The following is a 15,898-nucleotide window of genomic DNA, read 5'->3' as shown; positions in this document are numbered from 1 at the left end:
CACCAAGAAAGATCAGTTTTCCCTTGTGTTATGCAAGTAATGGCAAGGTAGGCTCAGCATGCTTTAATTGCAGAGACTACTAGCATGCTGTTTTATACACAACATAGAATTTATTGGATTCTCCATAAAAGTAAAATAGATCATTGTTGATGTATTTAGTTCTCAAATCTTGAAAATTATAAAGAATAAAATACCATTTATGTACATAAAATTATTTGGTGTCTTGAAGATCAGAGAATATCAAGGTCTGTCTTGTGAGATTGAATGACAAAGATATTGTCTATAATGAAATGACCCTGCATGGAAAATCTTTACATGGACACTCACAAATAAATATAAGCATGCCATGTCAGCACAATATTTTATCCATCATACATTTATACAATTAAAAATAATTTAAATTCTGCAAGATAATACAAGAAAGCCATTTAGACTCAGACAGATACTGGTAACTTCTATATCCCCAACATTCATTCTAATAGAATTTCTATGTTTCACATTCATAGCCAGTATGAAATCCAATCCATGGCTTAATGCAAAGATGATCCATATAAAGTTGAACAGGTGAAGGGAATTGATTTGATGACTGATAAAAAAAATCCAAGTCCAATTGTAGAATTTTCATCAGAAGAATGGAAACTGATATGTTTCTAGGTAACCACTGAGACACATTGCATAAGTAAGCTGAAGAGAAAACATAAATCACTCATATCGGCATATAGAGAGGGGCGTACATAACACAATGGGTATGTTCTCAGTATTCTGCTGGTTCGGGTTCAGAATGAATACCAGACTTCAGGCAGGAGAATCCACCAATCAGTGCCCTGTTTTGAAAGAATGTTGTACAAGCATCAAAGATAAATGTCATCTAGAACAAGCCATGCATGGCACAGTCCCCGTTAGTATTGAATTTAAGATATATAGTTGGAATATAAACATGTCAGGAATATGATTATGCTTTTTTAGTCCCCGTTCGGACGCAGTCTGAAAACTGGGACTTATGTTTTGACGTGCGTGCGTGCGTCCGGACCTATATCTTAGAAATGCCTGGACACGATCACAATCAAACTTCACACATATATCATACATGATATTATACATATGCACGTCAATTTGTTTCACGATCTGATTCAAGATGGCCGAATGGCGGCCATTTTTGTGCTAAAAAATCATCAAAATCAAACATTTCTCTGCTGTTTACAGATGGATTTTGTGCAAAGTTGGTATATACATTAGACATTATAGGACCTTGATGCACATCATTTTGTTTCACGATCTGATTCAAGATGGCGGAATGGCGGCCATTTTGTATTAATGAATGTGGTTCTTGTGCCATATCTCTGACTTGCTTTCACTGATTATGTTCAAATTTTAAATATTCATTATACATCATGTCATTGATACAGATATATTGGTTTGACGATTCTATTCAAAATTGCCAAATGGTGGCCATTTTTGTGCTAAAAAACATCAAATATCAAGCATTTCTGGCATTTATGGATGGATTTCGTTAAAACTTGGTACATATATTAGACATTACAGGTCTCTGATGCACATCATTTATTTTTCAGATCGGATTCAAAATGGCTGTCCGGCGGCCATTTTGTTTTAATTATTGGGCTTTTAGAGCCATATCTCTTAAATGCTTTGACTGATTATATTCAAATTTTATATATTCGTTATACATCATGTTATATATATACATGTATGGCTGATTTTGAATGCTGTTTCAGAGCAATATCTCTCAATATGGACAAGTACTTGTTTGACGATCAGATACAAATGTCAATCATTTTAATGTTAAAAAATCATATTCCTGACATGGTTATATTCCAGCTATATTACTATAAACAAAACTATATATCTTAAATTTGATAACTAACGGGGACTGTGGCATGCATGGCTTGTTAACATTAAAATTATTGACATCTTGTATCTGATCGTCAAACGAGTACTTGAGTTCATATTGAAAGATATTGATCTGAAAAAGCATCAATTAAAACAAAATCAGCCATTTTGAATGCATCTATATATCTATAACATAATGAATATATAAAATTTCAACATAATCAGTCAAAGCATATCGGAGATATGGCTCTAGAAGCGTACTCATTAAAACAAAATGGCCACCAGTCAGCCATTTTGAATCTAATCTGAAAAATAAAATGATTTGCATCACGAACCCATAATGTCCAATGTATGTACAAGTTTGAACAAAATCCAACCAGAAATGCTTGATATTTGATGATTCTTTAGCACAAAAATAACCACCATTCGGCCATTTTAAATCAGATCTTCAAACCAATACATCTGTATATCTATGACATTATGAATATATAAAATTTGAACATAATCAGTCAGCCATTTTAAATCCGATCTGAAAAATAAAATGATGTGCATCAGGAACCCACAATGTCTAATGTATGTACCAAGTTTGAACAGAAATGCCTGATATTTGATGATTTTTTAGCACAAAAATGGCCGCCATTTTGAATCAGAATGTGGAACAAATTGATGTGTATATTTATATGTGTGAAGTTTGAATGTATTGGTCCAGGCATGTCTTTGATATAGGTCCGGATGCACACACAGATGCACAGACACATGGAAGCACAGAGGTCAATCCATAAGTCCCCATTTTCAGACTGTGTCCGACAGGGGACTAAAAATGTAATCTTTAACTTGCCTGTAATTAACTTTTGATCTTCTCTGCAACATAACATGTGTTTGAATTTTTTTCACTTGTTCCTGAAAAGGTTCACCAAATAAACATATTTTTTTTTTTTAAATGTAGATCGAATAAGTAATTGTGGGTCATATTACAATGTTTTTTTTGTCAACTTGGAAACCAGTAAGCTAAATACCCACATACATGTACCAGTAAAAATGTCCCATGATACAATGTGTGAACACATTTGAAAAGATGCACACTCAGCATACTGAGACCGAATATTTATTATCTGGTTCCAAAATGTTAATCAGTGAACAGAACAACTTTGAACCCTGCTGCATAATTCAATTCTTACCTCACTGATCTTCAAACCAAGCTCATAAAGTACTTCTAGAACATCCCCAAATGATATGTATCCAGTTCGATCTAAGTCTCGCTGTGTGAATCCATCTAAAGCATGGAGTTGGTTCTCATTGATAAACTGCTCCACCATACTGATTGTGCTACATGAGATCTGATTGCAATAAAAACCCATGAAAAAGTATGTTAGAATGGAAAGGCAATACACTCGCATACACATAAAAGGATCCTTTTTCTTCAACAGACTTAATAGAATAAATTTACCAGATACAAATTACATGGGAAGAAAAAAAAAATGTTTGAAAGAATTAATGTGAAGATGGATTGAAAAAGTAACACAATGAGAAAACTGTTAGAAAGTCGCAATGTTGATGCATGATGTATAAAACCTACCCTTTGTCTGCGGTATCCACCCACACCAGAATGCAGGATGTAAAGATCCTTGATATCCATAAGGTCCTCTATTTTGGCTTGTATTCCTGTAGAAACTGTCAGACCCTGTGAAAACCAAGCACAGATGCTTATTTCTCGATCAATAGTCTTTTAGATTAACTTTAATGGTTTTATGAATTTGGTTCTTTACCTGTAAGCTGAAAATTCTAAGTGTAGAATGTTTATACAATGGAACCAATAATGTCATAATTCCTTCTTCACCCAGGGGATTCATACCAACCTGTGAAGACAAGTAAATAAACATCAATAATATTCCCTGTGATTCCCTACACTTGACCATTTTATTCAAGCTATCACTCAATGTGGTACAAATTAATGAAATCATATGCTCACAATTGCTTCTTGGTGTACAAGAAATAATTTTCAGAGATTGAAAATCACAGCTTTTTAGCAGACCATTTACTACATCTGATTGAATGATGCTTATGAATTAATAACATCGCATATGTGTGTAATGATTCTGGTAGTTCTTTTTTATAAAAAAAAATACTTTTATTTCGAATTCTGAAGAATAATCAGTAACAAATTTGATTCAGTAATATTGTAAATAGAAATTACTACAATGGGTAAAAGAAATTTACACAAACCAAAATCAATAAAATTCCAGAAATTCCCATGATGCAACAGCCTACAGGAAAAATAAGACACCTATTTGCCTTGATGTTATTGGGTGAGCAGAACTGATCCTTATCTTACCAAGAAAGCTTCTAATCCAATGTTTTTCTTCAGCCCAATTACAAGTTTCTTGGCTGCTTCAGGAGTTATGTGGTTATTACTGAAATAATATGAAATAATTTGTGTTTGCAGGTTTATTAACAGTCATTAAGAAAAGCTGTGTAAAATTAATGAAGATATTGATTTAATAACATATCTTGGTTTAAAAAATTGTCAAATCACATTCCAGAAACCCAATGAGAACTCATAATTATCGTTAAATCTGTATTAGAAGTCGCATCCCTAATATAAGTTGCACCAGAGGTACATTACTTGGGGTTTGCAACTACGGTGACATGATACCAAGATCCCGTTCCAATCTCGCTCTCGCATAAGCGTTCCAACTTAGAAAAATTCGAATGCGCATGCCCGAGGTAACTAGGTTACTGGGATGTCCAGGTGGATCAAAATAGCTGCTCACGATATGACGGATTACGATAACTATATTTTTTGTACATTTTTTATGTATTACATTTTTTCACTATGAATGTGGTAATACATGTGGTATATTGTTTTATTACAAACCGTCTTTGTCATGTCAGAAGGTCGTAGCATCAGTTTCGCTATCTACGAGATGAGACTTGAATGGGATCTTGACATGATGTCACCATACAGTACTATGCGCGTTGCAAACCCCAAGTAATGTACCTCTGGTTGCACCCATTCTTTCACCAGTTTCCATATGTGTAGATGCTCTAATAGAAGCAACATCCCCACTGTTGCAATGTACCATTTTAATAGAAGCCGCAGCATCTAATACAGATTTTACAGTTAGACTACACAAAGACTACCAATTTTTGTCATTTGGTAATTATTTTCAAAAATACAAAGAATTTATATTTTGTTTTCTAAATTGATATAACTGTATTACTACAGCTGTGTTAAGATATACAATGTAATTACAATGAAACCTGTTGATTAAAATTTGACCATCAAAAGGACCAAGTTTACTTTGAAAAATCAAGCAAGACTACGATTTTAAAGAAAAATACAGATTTTCTTTCATTGAAATCTTATTTAGATAGTGACAATTAAATATATTATTGGAAATATTTTGTGAGTATTAGGGCTAAGTGTTTTCTCGAATTTATAATTATCGACATTATTATTACGACCACCACCCACTCATAGTTGAAAAAAGCTGATATTGCCATTTACAGCGAGATATTAACAATAATATAGGACATTGATTTGAATTACCTCATATCCAATATTCTGAGTGTAGTGTTTACTTTAAGTGCTCTGCCAAGTGCTTGACAACCAGGAAGTGATATTCCATTCCATGAAAGATCCAGGATTTCCAGAATGGAATTAGCCTAGACATGCAGGAAATGAAATCATGCTAAACACAGGAAACACTATTCATGCAGTTCAAAGGACAAACACACAAATCTGTGAGGGGGAGGGGTGTACCGATACATACTGTTTTAAAACACTGAATATCATTGGGAAAGCAATTGCCATTTAAAGGGGGTATTGTGTTCTGCCTGACTGATTAATGTACCCTGGATATCACAGTATACTATGGATTGATGTGTACCTGTGTGGACTGTAAATACTGTCCACATGCACTGTTAAACAGGCATAATTGACAAGCATGTGCTATTAAAATAAATCACAGCATGGTGCAGCAAACAAACACACAAATCAGCATGACAGTTCTAACAATGTGGAATGCTCAATCAATATTTTCAGCATAAATGAATATTTTAGCATGATAACCATACGCAGATGATGAGCTCTATATGTCTAACGTACCTTGAGAGCATTGAACAATGCTACACTTCCTTTGCCGCGAATTGCATTCCAACTCAAATTCAACTTTGCTAGTGAATTGTTTTCTGCCTGTGTAGAAACATGAACATAGCTGAGTTAAATGTTGAAAAAACTACAGGTTTACTATAGTGTACAAAAGGTAGATACAATTATTAGTAGTAGTATAAATTATGTACATGTATATCATTGATATCTGTGCAATTCATGATCACATTTATCCTGTTAATGGTTATTGATGCTAGTATATTCAGCATGAGTAGCAAGCTGGGAACATTGTACAACAGTGCAATGACTAATAGCTTTAGTTATATAGTACCCGGGTAGGTGAAATAATTGTAGCCTTAACTCCCAAATTTGGAAGAAAATCAGTGATATACTGGCCAAGTGGAGACAAATACAATCATTGAATAAAATATTTAACATTTTGAAGTTTTGCATGTGATATCTAATCATATTTGTGATTTTGGTATATTTTAATGAGTCATGGAGTTACAATTCTAAGTTTACAAAGAAATGGATGGGTGTATCACCTGACACTTCAGTGAATATGGTAGGGTTTGGATTTTGGCTGACGAGAAGACGTCAAAAAAATATGTGAGAGGATTTACAACCCACTTGGCTTGAGTACTTACATATATTGTTGTTTTATAAAAAGTGCATGCCCCTATTTGTAAATTCAGTATGGGTCGGTATAATAAAGACAGCTAAAATTATCTTATACATGTGTGCTTCTATTGGTGATGTACTTCTAATACAGTGAATATATAGTACTTTCTACCACTACTACTACTATGTACTCATTTCTATGGATATGTACTTATTTGAGATTTTATTATTACCATTTGATTTTTTTACCTATGCTTGTATGTATATGCCTTTAATATTTGTAGTTTGTTTATTTTTTAGGTTTTGTTTTCTTTAGTTTGTCTTTAACTTTTATAAATGTAGATTTTTAGTGATCTTACTGCTGTACTTTCTGAAGTAAGTGTTGTGTCAATAAACGTATTATAACTATTTTCTTAAAATTTAAAGATTCAGTTATAAAAATAGTAAATATATCACACATAGTTACTCACCAAACCTGAGGCTAAGTACATACCAGCCAGATCACCTAAATCATTGTGACAAAGATCTAGCTCTAACAGAGTAGAGTTGTTTTTTAGTGCACTTGACAGAAGTTGGGCATCAGAATCTTTCAGGTGGGTGGCTGTCAACAAAAATAAGTTCATAAATAAAGAAACATTTTGCTGACTTTGAAAGTTTAGTTACATGTTTTATTGATTATTTTCTAACACAAGAAAATGTGCATGAATAATACATTCCTTAGTTGTTCTAGTTGTTGTCTGAAGATTCATTCATATGTATTTTCTTTTCATGAATCTATTTCTATCAAAATAACAAAATACATTCAGATTTGCACTATAGATGCACTTGCTTGTTTTTTAATTTTCAAATATATATTTTTTGAGGTAGAGAGATCATGGGATGGCATTTTCTTCAAGTTGACCATTGGTGGCAGTATTACCAGATATAGAAATATAAGTTCAGCACAAAAGACAAAGTATTTAACAGAGGTGTATTCATCATGAGGTTTTATGAAATGAGGATGCATACACAAACTGTTTCACGCTACACTTGGGGAGGGGGGGGGGGGTCTGCCTCACAAAATGTACAATAGCATCCAATATCTACTTATACCAATTAATGTAAAATAACTATCTACCCAAAATTTTGGCTTGTACTTACATCTCAGAATCAAGGTTTTTAAGGTATAGTTAATTTCTAGCATAGATGATATAGCACCTGCTCCTATAGCGCCAACTGTATTCTCAGAAATGTCCTGCAAAATAAAGGGATTTAGAAAGTTATCATGTTTTTCCAGAATAGGTTCTTAGAGCAATTATGAAAAGAATACCATATTTCCTCTATTAATAGCGCATACACTTACACAATTGACAGAGATATGTACGGTATATGATAATAATAAATCATACTTTAATATTCCAGTATACAATAAATGACACTGTTGGTTTGCAGGTGCTTCTACTAAAGATGTGCTTCAAATAGAGCAAATACAGTAAATGAAAATTACATATATACTGTAACTGTCACACACAGGCAAACTGCAGAAAAGTAGGTTTTGATCAGGAATTTTCACTACCTCACATTATACTCATATACTTACTTACTGTAAAAGGGTTAATTATTCACTGGGTTTTAATCTTGCTTATTTTGCTGACTGAAAAATGCGCTAAATTAAAACCCAGTGAATATGTAAAATTTAGCATAGAACACATTATCTAAATGATAAAATCGTGAATTTAAAACCCACTGAATATGCCAGAAATGGTAAATCAGCAAAATTTAAACCCTGTGAAAATTAGGCATTTTACAGTATATATTATACTTAAATAAAGCCACTCACCAATTTAACTATGAAGCAGTTTTCTTTCAACATGGTTGCTATGGCAACTGCCCCTTCAGGTTCAAGGTGATTATCTGCCAAGTCTAAAACTTCAATAAATGTGTTATCCTAGATAGAAATAAATCAATAATTCAACAAAAGCTCTTAAATACTGTAAAACATGTTCTTTTAGATGAATGTTAAGAAACAACTATAATACCCACAGAACAGGGAATACTACAGAGACGCTGGCGATGTCTAGGACACACCCTTTGAAAACCAACCCAAAACATCACAAGGTCGGCACTCAGCTGGAAGACACAGGGCAAAAGGAAACGGGGCGTCCAAGAAATACCTGGCGGCGGGACCTAGAGGCTGATGTCCGTTGGTTGGGCTATACCTGGAGGGAAGTGGAGCTTCTGGCACAGGACCCGCCTGGTTGGAGAAATCTTGTTAGTGGCCTATGTCACAGGAGGGATGATAGGCATTAATAATAATAAAATAATACCCACCCTGATAGCTTGAGCTAATGGTTTAGTTCCTTTCTTTCCAAGATAATGATGTCTCATACAGACCTCTGTGTCTCTCAGATGCCTTATGATATAAGAAACTGGAATCACACCTATATGGAAAGAAATGTAGAAATTAACACATCAGCTGAATATAATCATTTACATAACTATGTTACCATTGACGTAATAATATAATATTATACCTTACCTTGTTTCTCACACTCTTGTAAATAGATATTTTTACCACTAGGGTCATACTCCAATTCAGGTGCTGAAAGAAGCAAGTAAATATTAAATTAACATTCATATCACGAAAATTGAATCAAATCTATGTTAAACTAATTTTGTTTAGTTTAAACCAGGATTATTAAAACAGTTCCCATGATAATTTCCAAAAGTGGCCTCAAACCAAATTTTTAACATGCCAGCTGTTGCACTGAACTATTCTTAATCTAGGCCTGACACTGCGAAGTGGTTTAATTCTCTGTACCTCGAAAAAAGCATGTCTGTTCGATTTGACACTAACCAACACGTTTTGTACTCTACAGTACAAAACACACATTGTGCACGATATTTGTACAGAATGGCAAAAGAAAATGCAATGAATTGCTAGTTCAGCCATAATGGAAATAGAGTCATATCTGCCATTCAGTGTGTTTCACTGAAGAAAATTAAACAGTTTTTTTATGTTAAATTTGTCATCTCTATTCAATTGTCCATTTTTACACCTCACTCAAACACATCAACTCATCAAAATGTATTAGTATTGGTTGACCAATATATTAAACCCCAAAACATACCAGTAATGTTAAGAAAACAATTCTTACAACACTCGTTCAACTTAGAATCCAATATGGGAGCTGTTTTCCAATATAAACTGCTATTTTACTGGTAATTTTTTTTTTTATTCAGCTTCCTATTTCCTCTGTGTCACCTCAGTTATGGGACCAAGTTCAGATCATGCCCATTTATTTTTCTGTCCATATGCGATTAGTTAACTTAATATGCAACTTTTATCATATTTTAATACTATGGTGGGCTTATTTATATTTTGTTTTTTAGTGGTTAAACCAAGTGGAACTCTATCTAAGTTATAAGAAGATTAACATTTGCACTTACTCAAATATTTCAACATATTTTGGACAATCCCTAACAAGTTTATACCAGTTAAAACACACTCAGTAAAACATTGATCAGTTCTTTGATTGTGTTATACAAATGTCTACTACTAGTATGTCAACATCAGGATAATTTTCATTCATCATTGTGACTTCTAATTTCTGATGTTTTGTTTGATAGATCAATCAACCGACCAATCTGAGTGCTTTCATCAGACCCATAACTAATTTAAATTATGGCTCATCAAAAGACAGATGTCAGATGTCTATCTGTCAGGATAAAGTTGATAATGGATTCACAGCTAGCATTGTGATTCAAATGTCATTAGCAGACCTTAGTTTGGCATTAAATTTTCATATCTGTTATTTAATTACCGATACTAGCTGACAGTTACTGCATTTTGCTAGATAACACATTACTGTATTCTGCTATAGTTACAGTATTCAATCAGTTACAGTATTGATAATTACTGTAATCTGCTAGCTGTTACTGTGTTTTGTTGACTGTTACTGCATTCTGCTAACTGATAATTACTGTAATCTGCTAGCTGTTACTGTGTTCTGTTAACTGTTACTGCATTCTGCTAACTGATAATTACTGTAATCTGCTAGCTGTTACTGTGTTCTGTTAACTGTTACTGCATTCTGCTAACTGATAATTACTGTAATCTGCTAGCTGTTACTGTGTTCTGTTAACTGTTACTGCATTCTGCTAACTGATAATTACTGTAATCTGCTAGCTGTTACTGTGTTCTGTTAACTGTTACTGCATTCTGCTAACTGATAATTACTGTAATCTGCTAGCTGTTACTGTGTTCTGTTAACTGTTACTGCATTCTGCTAACTGATAATTACTGTAATCTGCTAGCTGTTACTGTGTTCTGTTAACTGTTACTGCATTCTGCTAACTGATAATTACTGTAATCTGCTAGCTGTTACTGTGTTCTGTTAACTGTTACTGCATTCTGCTAACTGATAATTACTGTAATCTGCTAGCTGTTACTGTGTTCTGTTAACTGTTACTGCATTCTGCTAACTGATAATTACTGTAATCTGCTAGCTGTTACTGTGTTCTGTTGACTGTTACTGCATTCTGCCAGTAGTTAGCTATAATTTATTGTTGATAGTTATTGCCCTCTGCTAGAAGTCAGCTGGCCAGGCTAATCATGTCAATGTAAAAATGTTTCACTTGTGCATGTTTACTTGACTTGAGGCATGGCTACATGACTTTAGTAAACCTTCATTACCTAAATGCACCCCAAGCTGCAGTGACTTAGTCTATGTGTTAAAACAAATTTCTAAATTCATATTCAGGCATTGGTCACTAAAATTCTGGAAAGCACTATATTTGCACACTGTTATGAGACCTGACATTTGATGTACGTACTAGATGAAAGATATAGTTTCCTCCACTGTGACACCACATAAGTCATTTTTTAGCAACTATTCAGAATCCCAGATTTCATATTTGTTTCATGTCAATTACAGCACTACATGCACAACTTTCAAAGTACACACATGCAATACCTGTTTTGTTTCTAAGCAAATAGAGGCTCTGTCAGGGGCTTTCAATAGCTAAGAATATCCACACAAGTGGGTAGGACACTCAACAAAGCCATTATAATAGGTTTGAATATACAGATCAAATGTCAGCAAAAAGGGCATGTTACAACATGGTTGGAATCAGTCAAAAACAATTTTATAACCCAAAACAATAGACCATTTTCCGTTCACTGCGAGAATTACGCGTTATGCATAAAATCGAACGTAAAAACAGGACAAACAAAGGTCATAGCGTCATAGTCGCGTCAAACATCGCGTGGGATTCGACAAGCGCGAAAGTATTTCGGGGACATTTCCATGCTTAATAATGTGCTGTCCACATTTGATGATAGGCAATTTCGATTAAGTAAGGGTATTCGGAAGCAATATTCCTCTGTCGAAGATCGGCCGGTCAATGTAAGCTACGAAATAAAGAAATTCTAGTTCAAAATCAAATCGTTCGATTTTTGCGGCAGACGTTCGACGCGCGTCTTTCATGCATCTCGCGAGATCTCGCAATTGTACGGAAAATCACCTATTGGTGGTGTTGGTGTGGTGTCTATACTGAACACCTTAGTATAGTTGTAAATATACTAGTAGTTGTAGAAGATTATTCCGAAATAAATCAAAATATATTTACGTTTTGGAAAATCATCTTCCAAATCTGTATCATAATCTTCATCATTAACAGATGGGCCCTCTAGCCACTCCTGAAATGATTGTACTTTTCTTGCAGGTGATGTTTCTTCTGAATTAGACTCTTCATCTTGTAAATCTGATGGGGTGTCAGGAGACCACACCCATTTAGCCTCAGATGAAGGAACATATTCATCATCTTGTACTGTTAAAACAAAGCAAATAGGAGCAGTGTATAACTCTACTAGAAAATGTCAACAAACAACCTTTACTGATTATTATAATCAATGTAACAAATATTGGATTAAATAAAAAAGAATCTAGCATATGCAGATAGCATGTATAGGTACCATTCAAATGAACTAGACATTACATTGAGTACATTGTGCAGAGTAAAATTATTCTACTTATTCAAGCTCATTTTATTTCAATTTGTCGGCATACAATTATTCTATCAACCAGCATCAGGATTTGTATGTGGTTTTAGTTAATAATTAGGTTTACTTAGTTTAATTTAGTACTATATGTGCCTAGTTTGATTTAACTGACTAAGACCAAACAGCAAGTAACACATACCTATTGTTTGACTTATAGTTTCATCAACTTGAGTCTCCCCTTTCAAAACTAAAGCTTTATCATCAACAAGTTCAGTCACAGACCATGGTCTAACTAGTTCATCACCCCTTGCTGGGTGAGCCGACTTTGGTCGTTGTTTCGGTGATTTCTTTTTGTCTGTTCTTCTCCTTTCCCCACCACTACTCCATGGTCTGACATGGGTTGATATTGATTTTGGTGTGACCAATATTTTATCTTCCTTCTTTTCTTCTCTAGGACTCGCACATTCAATATTAATCAAAGGAGGTTTGACTGGTTCATCTAAGGTGTTAGTTTGTTCTTTTCTTACAAGTCTTCGTATTCTCTTTGGTGATGTCTTTATTGATTCTCCACCATCACCACTGTGATGTGTATGCGAACATCTGGAACTTGGTTTCAGAAATCTAAATCCCTTTTCTACTTTTTCCTTAGTATAATCAGCTATCAGCTGGGCTTCCTCTTCTGGTGTCAGTTGTGTTTCTCTTTTATTTTCATCAATCATATCAAGCCAACTGACAGATGGTGATTTTTTTCCAGTGGATGCCATGACTTTAATGTATCACCTGAGTAGGAAATAAGAGATAGATTGAAATGGTCCATACTTTATAAAGTCAATGCTTTACCTTTACCCTAATAATTGTGAGTGATAATTTAGAATGCGCAGACTGTGATTTATTGAAAAATAGTATTTGTTCTTTGAAAGTATGGACCCCTGGGAATGAACCATGTAAATACACAGCACTTAATAAATAATTCACTCAAGTCATTTAAGTTGCATGCACTTTGTCCATTTTATCACCAAAAAATTGTGTGTAATAATGTTTTTGTTTATGTATAAATATGATGAATTACCTTGTAATCAACACCATAAATATTACCTTTTTAATTTTAAAATTCTGGTAAGTTCACAGACTCCTTCACATATGAGCTGCGCAATCACATACCTGGCCCTGGGGATGTAAGTGGGAGTGAATCTTTCACACATGTACATCATACAAAAACTACTTTTGTAAGACATCCTCTGATTTGATATTATATATATAGATTTGATAATACTTACAGAATATATACTATGATCAATATCAAATGACGTAATGTGAGTAAGAAATTCACACATAATTCTACCTCACCCAAAGCGCTATTTGCACTCTTACATTCAGAGATTTATTTCTGCAGCTTTTATAAGATTGAGAAAAAAGTGTGAGAAATATCTCCTAAAAATGTGAAATTCTATGATTTCCACAAGTTAGAACATGGCTCTCTGAATTGTACAAAACTGATTACTAGTATCCCGGGGTCACTGTAATCTGAAGCAAATACACACTGTAATCCACACATAACACATTACTCGGTGTTGTCGTTCTATAGACTAGACTTAGTGTAACAGTCAGGGGAGTCTATACAAATCGTAACAAAACACTGTCTTTCATTTTTTTTTTAATTTACGTATTTTAACGTTGTTTAGTACAGCTGTACCATAGTGTGTAGTATAACACAACGCATTCCAGCAGTATTGTTGACACGCGAACTACAACACTATCAGTTGACTAACATAGTTTAGCTAAACCACAGTTACTCAACAACCGGTTGTTGAGGACTGTGGTTGAGCCTACTCTGCGTACTGCGTTAGTGCGTACACTAAAACGCTCTGAACAGACATAGGATTAGGAATACGTAAACACAGCTTTTATGAAATACTGTCAGCCCTGACTTCTATCGCAACACAGTCATTGAGTTATACACATATTATAGACACTGAACTCACCAGACAGACGTCGATCCTACTGTAAATGAAGTCCAGGTCTTACATTTAGAGAAACGGACGACAGCGGTGTCTGTCCGCAGGGAATTTTGGGAAAATTCGAATTTCCAGCCCAAAATTAGTCTTGTTTCAACGTAGAAGTAAGATAATCTGTAAAATCGTCACACTCAGGACATTGTGTCCGTATAACTGTTAAACACGACACCGTAGTATCGTGTATTCAATACCTGACAACAGACGTAAACATACATGAACTCCGGTCGATGTCGTTGACTTGCCCGAATGGACATTGGAATGGCATCCCCCAGGTACCTGTGAGGGCGCGCCTTAAAAAACATCAACGACGTCGAACTGCGTTGCTACATACCCAAACTTCGCCATTCTATCCTTTATTTTATATGTAGTTGTATTTCTTTGGATTCCAGAAGAATCTGGCAGAATATATACTGAGTTTGGAAGTGGTTTGTGTTTACTTTACATTGGCAACTAAATGATCACAGTCCCTCGTGTTGAGGGACTCATGTTTAGGGTTATTAAAATCGAGAATAACAGAATTTAAAAATGATATAATAAAAGCACATTAGCACATCGTATGTGAGGTTCAGAATTCTGAGGAATCCCCTCGAGTATTTTGTTTAAAAGGTCATGTTTGGCCGCTCCAATTCGAATGCCCCTGGGCGGCCGGCAGTGTTTACGCAGGGCTAGCTAAAGTTGTACCCTTAAATAATATTATCCCTGAGTGGCCCCAACAACAAAAGAGATAATAGTATCCCTGAGTTGTCCCAAGAACGAAGAACACAATATTATCCTTGAATAGTCACAATAAAAAAAGGAGATCATATTATCTTTGAGAAGTTATAACAGGGGGAGATATAGTGGGCCTAATAGCAAGGGACCTAATGTATCTCTGATCGGTCCAAGGAATGAAGGAGTTGATATTATCATGGATAGATCCAACAACAGGGATATCAATGCCGTAGTTGTGTAGTAATTTTTACAATTTTAGTAATTTTAGGTCAACTGGTGCTGTCTTGATTATTTTTGCATTTTCTGCTGGTGAAGGGAATTATTCATGGACATAATAATTGTGTGTTGCTAGAAAGTAATGTTAAAGCGCGGTAGTCGTCGCGCTGCGCAAGTGCGAGATATATGGGTCTCATATAAGCAAAGATGGCGACTTTGACTGTTGCGCAGATCAACGAGTATTAACTGAGACATTTCCAAGGTTTAATTAGGTAATTTTCATGTGATTGGAAGGTATCGAAGGAGTCACCGTCGGTAATCAGTGCAAGTTGCACCTAGGTTAAACCTCATACTTGTGATTTCCATTTGAAGAACGCGTTGGATTGTGGGAAA

General features: G+C 34.6%; 1 protein-coding gene across 3 annotated transcripts; it reads right to left on the bottom strand.

Moving 5' to 3' along the window:
• Positions 1 to 336: 336 nt before the first annotated feature.
• On the bottom strand, positions 337 to 14,851 carry LOC100366526 (uncharacterized). Of its 3 annotated transcripts, XM_085497088.1 has the most exons (17): positions 14,546 to 14,851; positions 13,659 to 13,730; positions 12,763 to 13,343; positions 12,191 to 12,391; positions 9,099 to 9,161; positions 8,891 to 9,000; positions 8,400 to 8,507; positions 7,721 to 7,814; positions 7,051 to 7,181; positions 5,957 to 6,043; positions 5,399 to 5,514; positions 4,181 to 4,259; positions 3,615 to 3,704; positions 3,425 to 3,529; positions 3,027 to 3,185; positions 2,687 to 2,748; positions 337 to 824 (listed from the first exon to the last, which is right to left on the bottom strand). In XM_085497088.1, the coding sequence occupies exons 3-17, from the start codon at positions 13,325 to 13,327 to the stop codon at positions 755 to 757; spliced, it is 2,040 nt and encodes a 679-aa protein (XP_085353214.1). In that variant the 5' UTR covers positions 13,328 to 13,343; positions 13,659 to 13,730; positions 14,546 to 14,851; the 3' UTR covers positions 337 to 754. The 3 variants fall into 3 exon arrangements, with proteins under 3 accessions (XP_085353214.1, XP_085353213.1, XP_085353217.1); XM_085497087.1 differs by lacking the exon at positions 13,659 to 13,730; XM_085497091.1 differs by lacking the exons at positions 337 to 824; positions 2,687 to 2,748; positions 13,659 to 13,730 and having other exon boundaries at positions 2,775 to 3,185.
• Between the last annotated feature and the right edge of the window lie 1,047 nt (positions 14,852 to 15,898).

The sequence above is a fragment of the Saccoglossus kowalevskii genome, chromosome 3 (assembly GCF_978046115.1).
Source record: "Saccoglossus kowalevskii chromosome 3, keSacKowa6.1, whole genome shotgun sequence".
NCBI classification, from domain to species: Eukaryota; Metazoa; Hemichordata; class Enteropneusta; family Harrimaniidae; genus Saccoglossus; species Saccoglossus kowalevskii.
The sequence above is the reverse complement of the archived record's forward strand: the minus strand, read 5'-3'. Positions and strand labels throughout refer to the sequence as shown.

Excerpts from the sequence above, each read along its gene's own strand:
- LOC100366526 (XM_085497088.1), bottom strand. The coding sequence starts at position 13,327 with ATGGCATCCACTGGAAAAAAATCACCATCTGTCAGTTGGCTTGATATG. Across the intron at positions 3,705-4,180 it reads TTGGATTAGAAGCTTTCTTG|GTTGGTATGAATCCCCTGGG; the intron begins GTAAGATAAGGA and ends TTGTCTTCACAG. Across the intron at positions 3,530-3,614 it reads TTAGAATTTTCAGCTTACAG|GGTCTGACAGTTTCTACAGG; the intron begins GTAAAGAACCAA and ends TGGTTTTCACAG.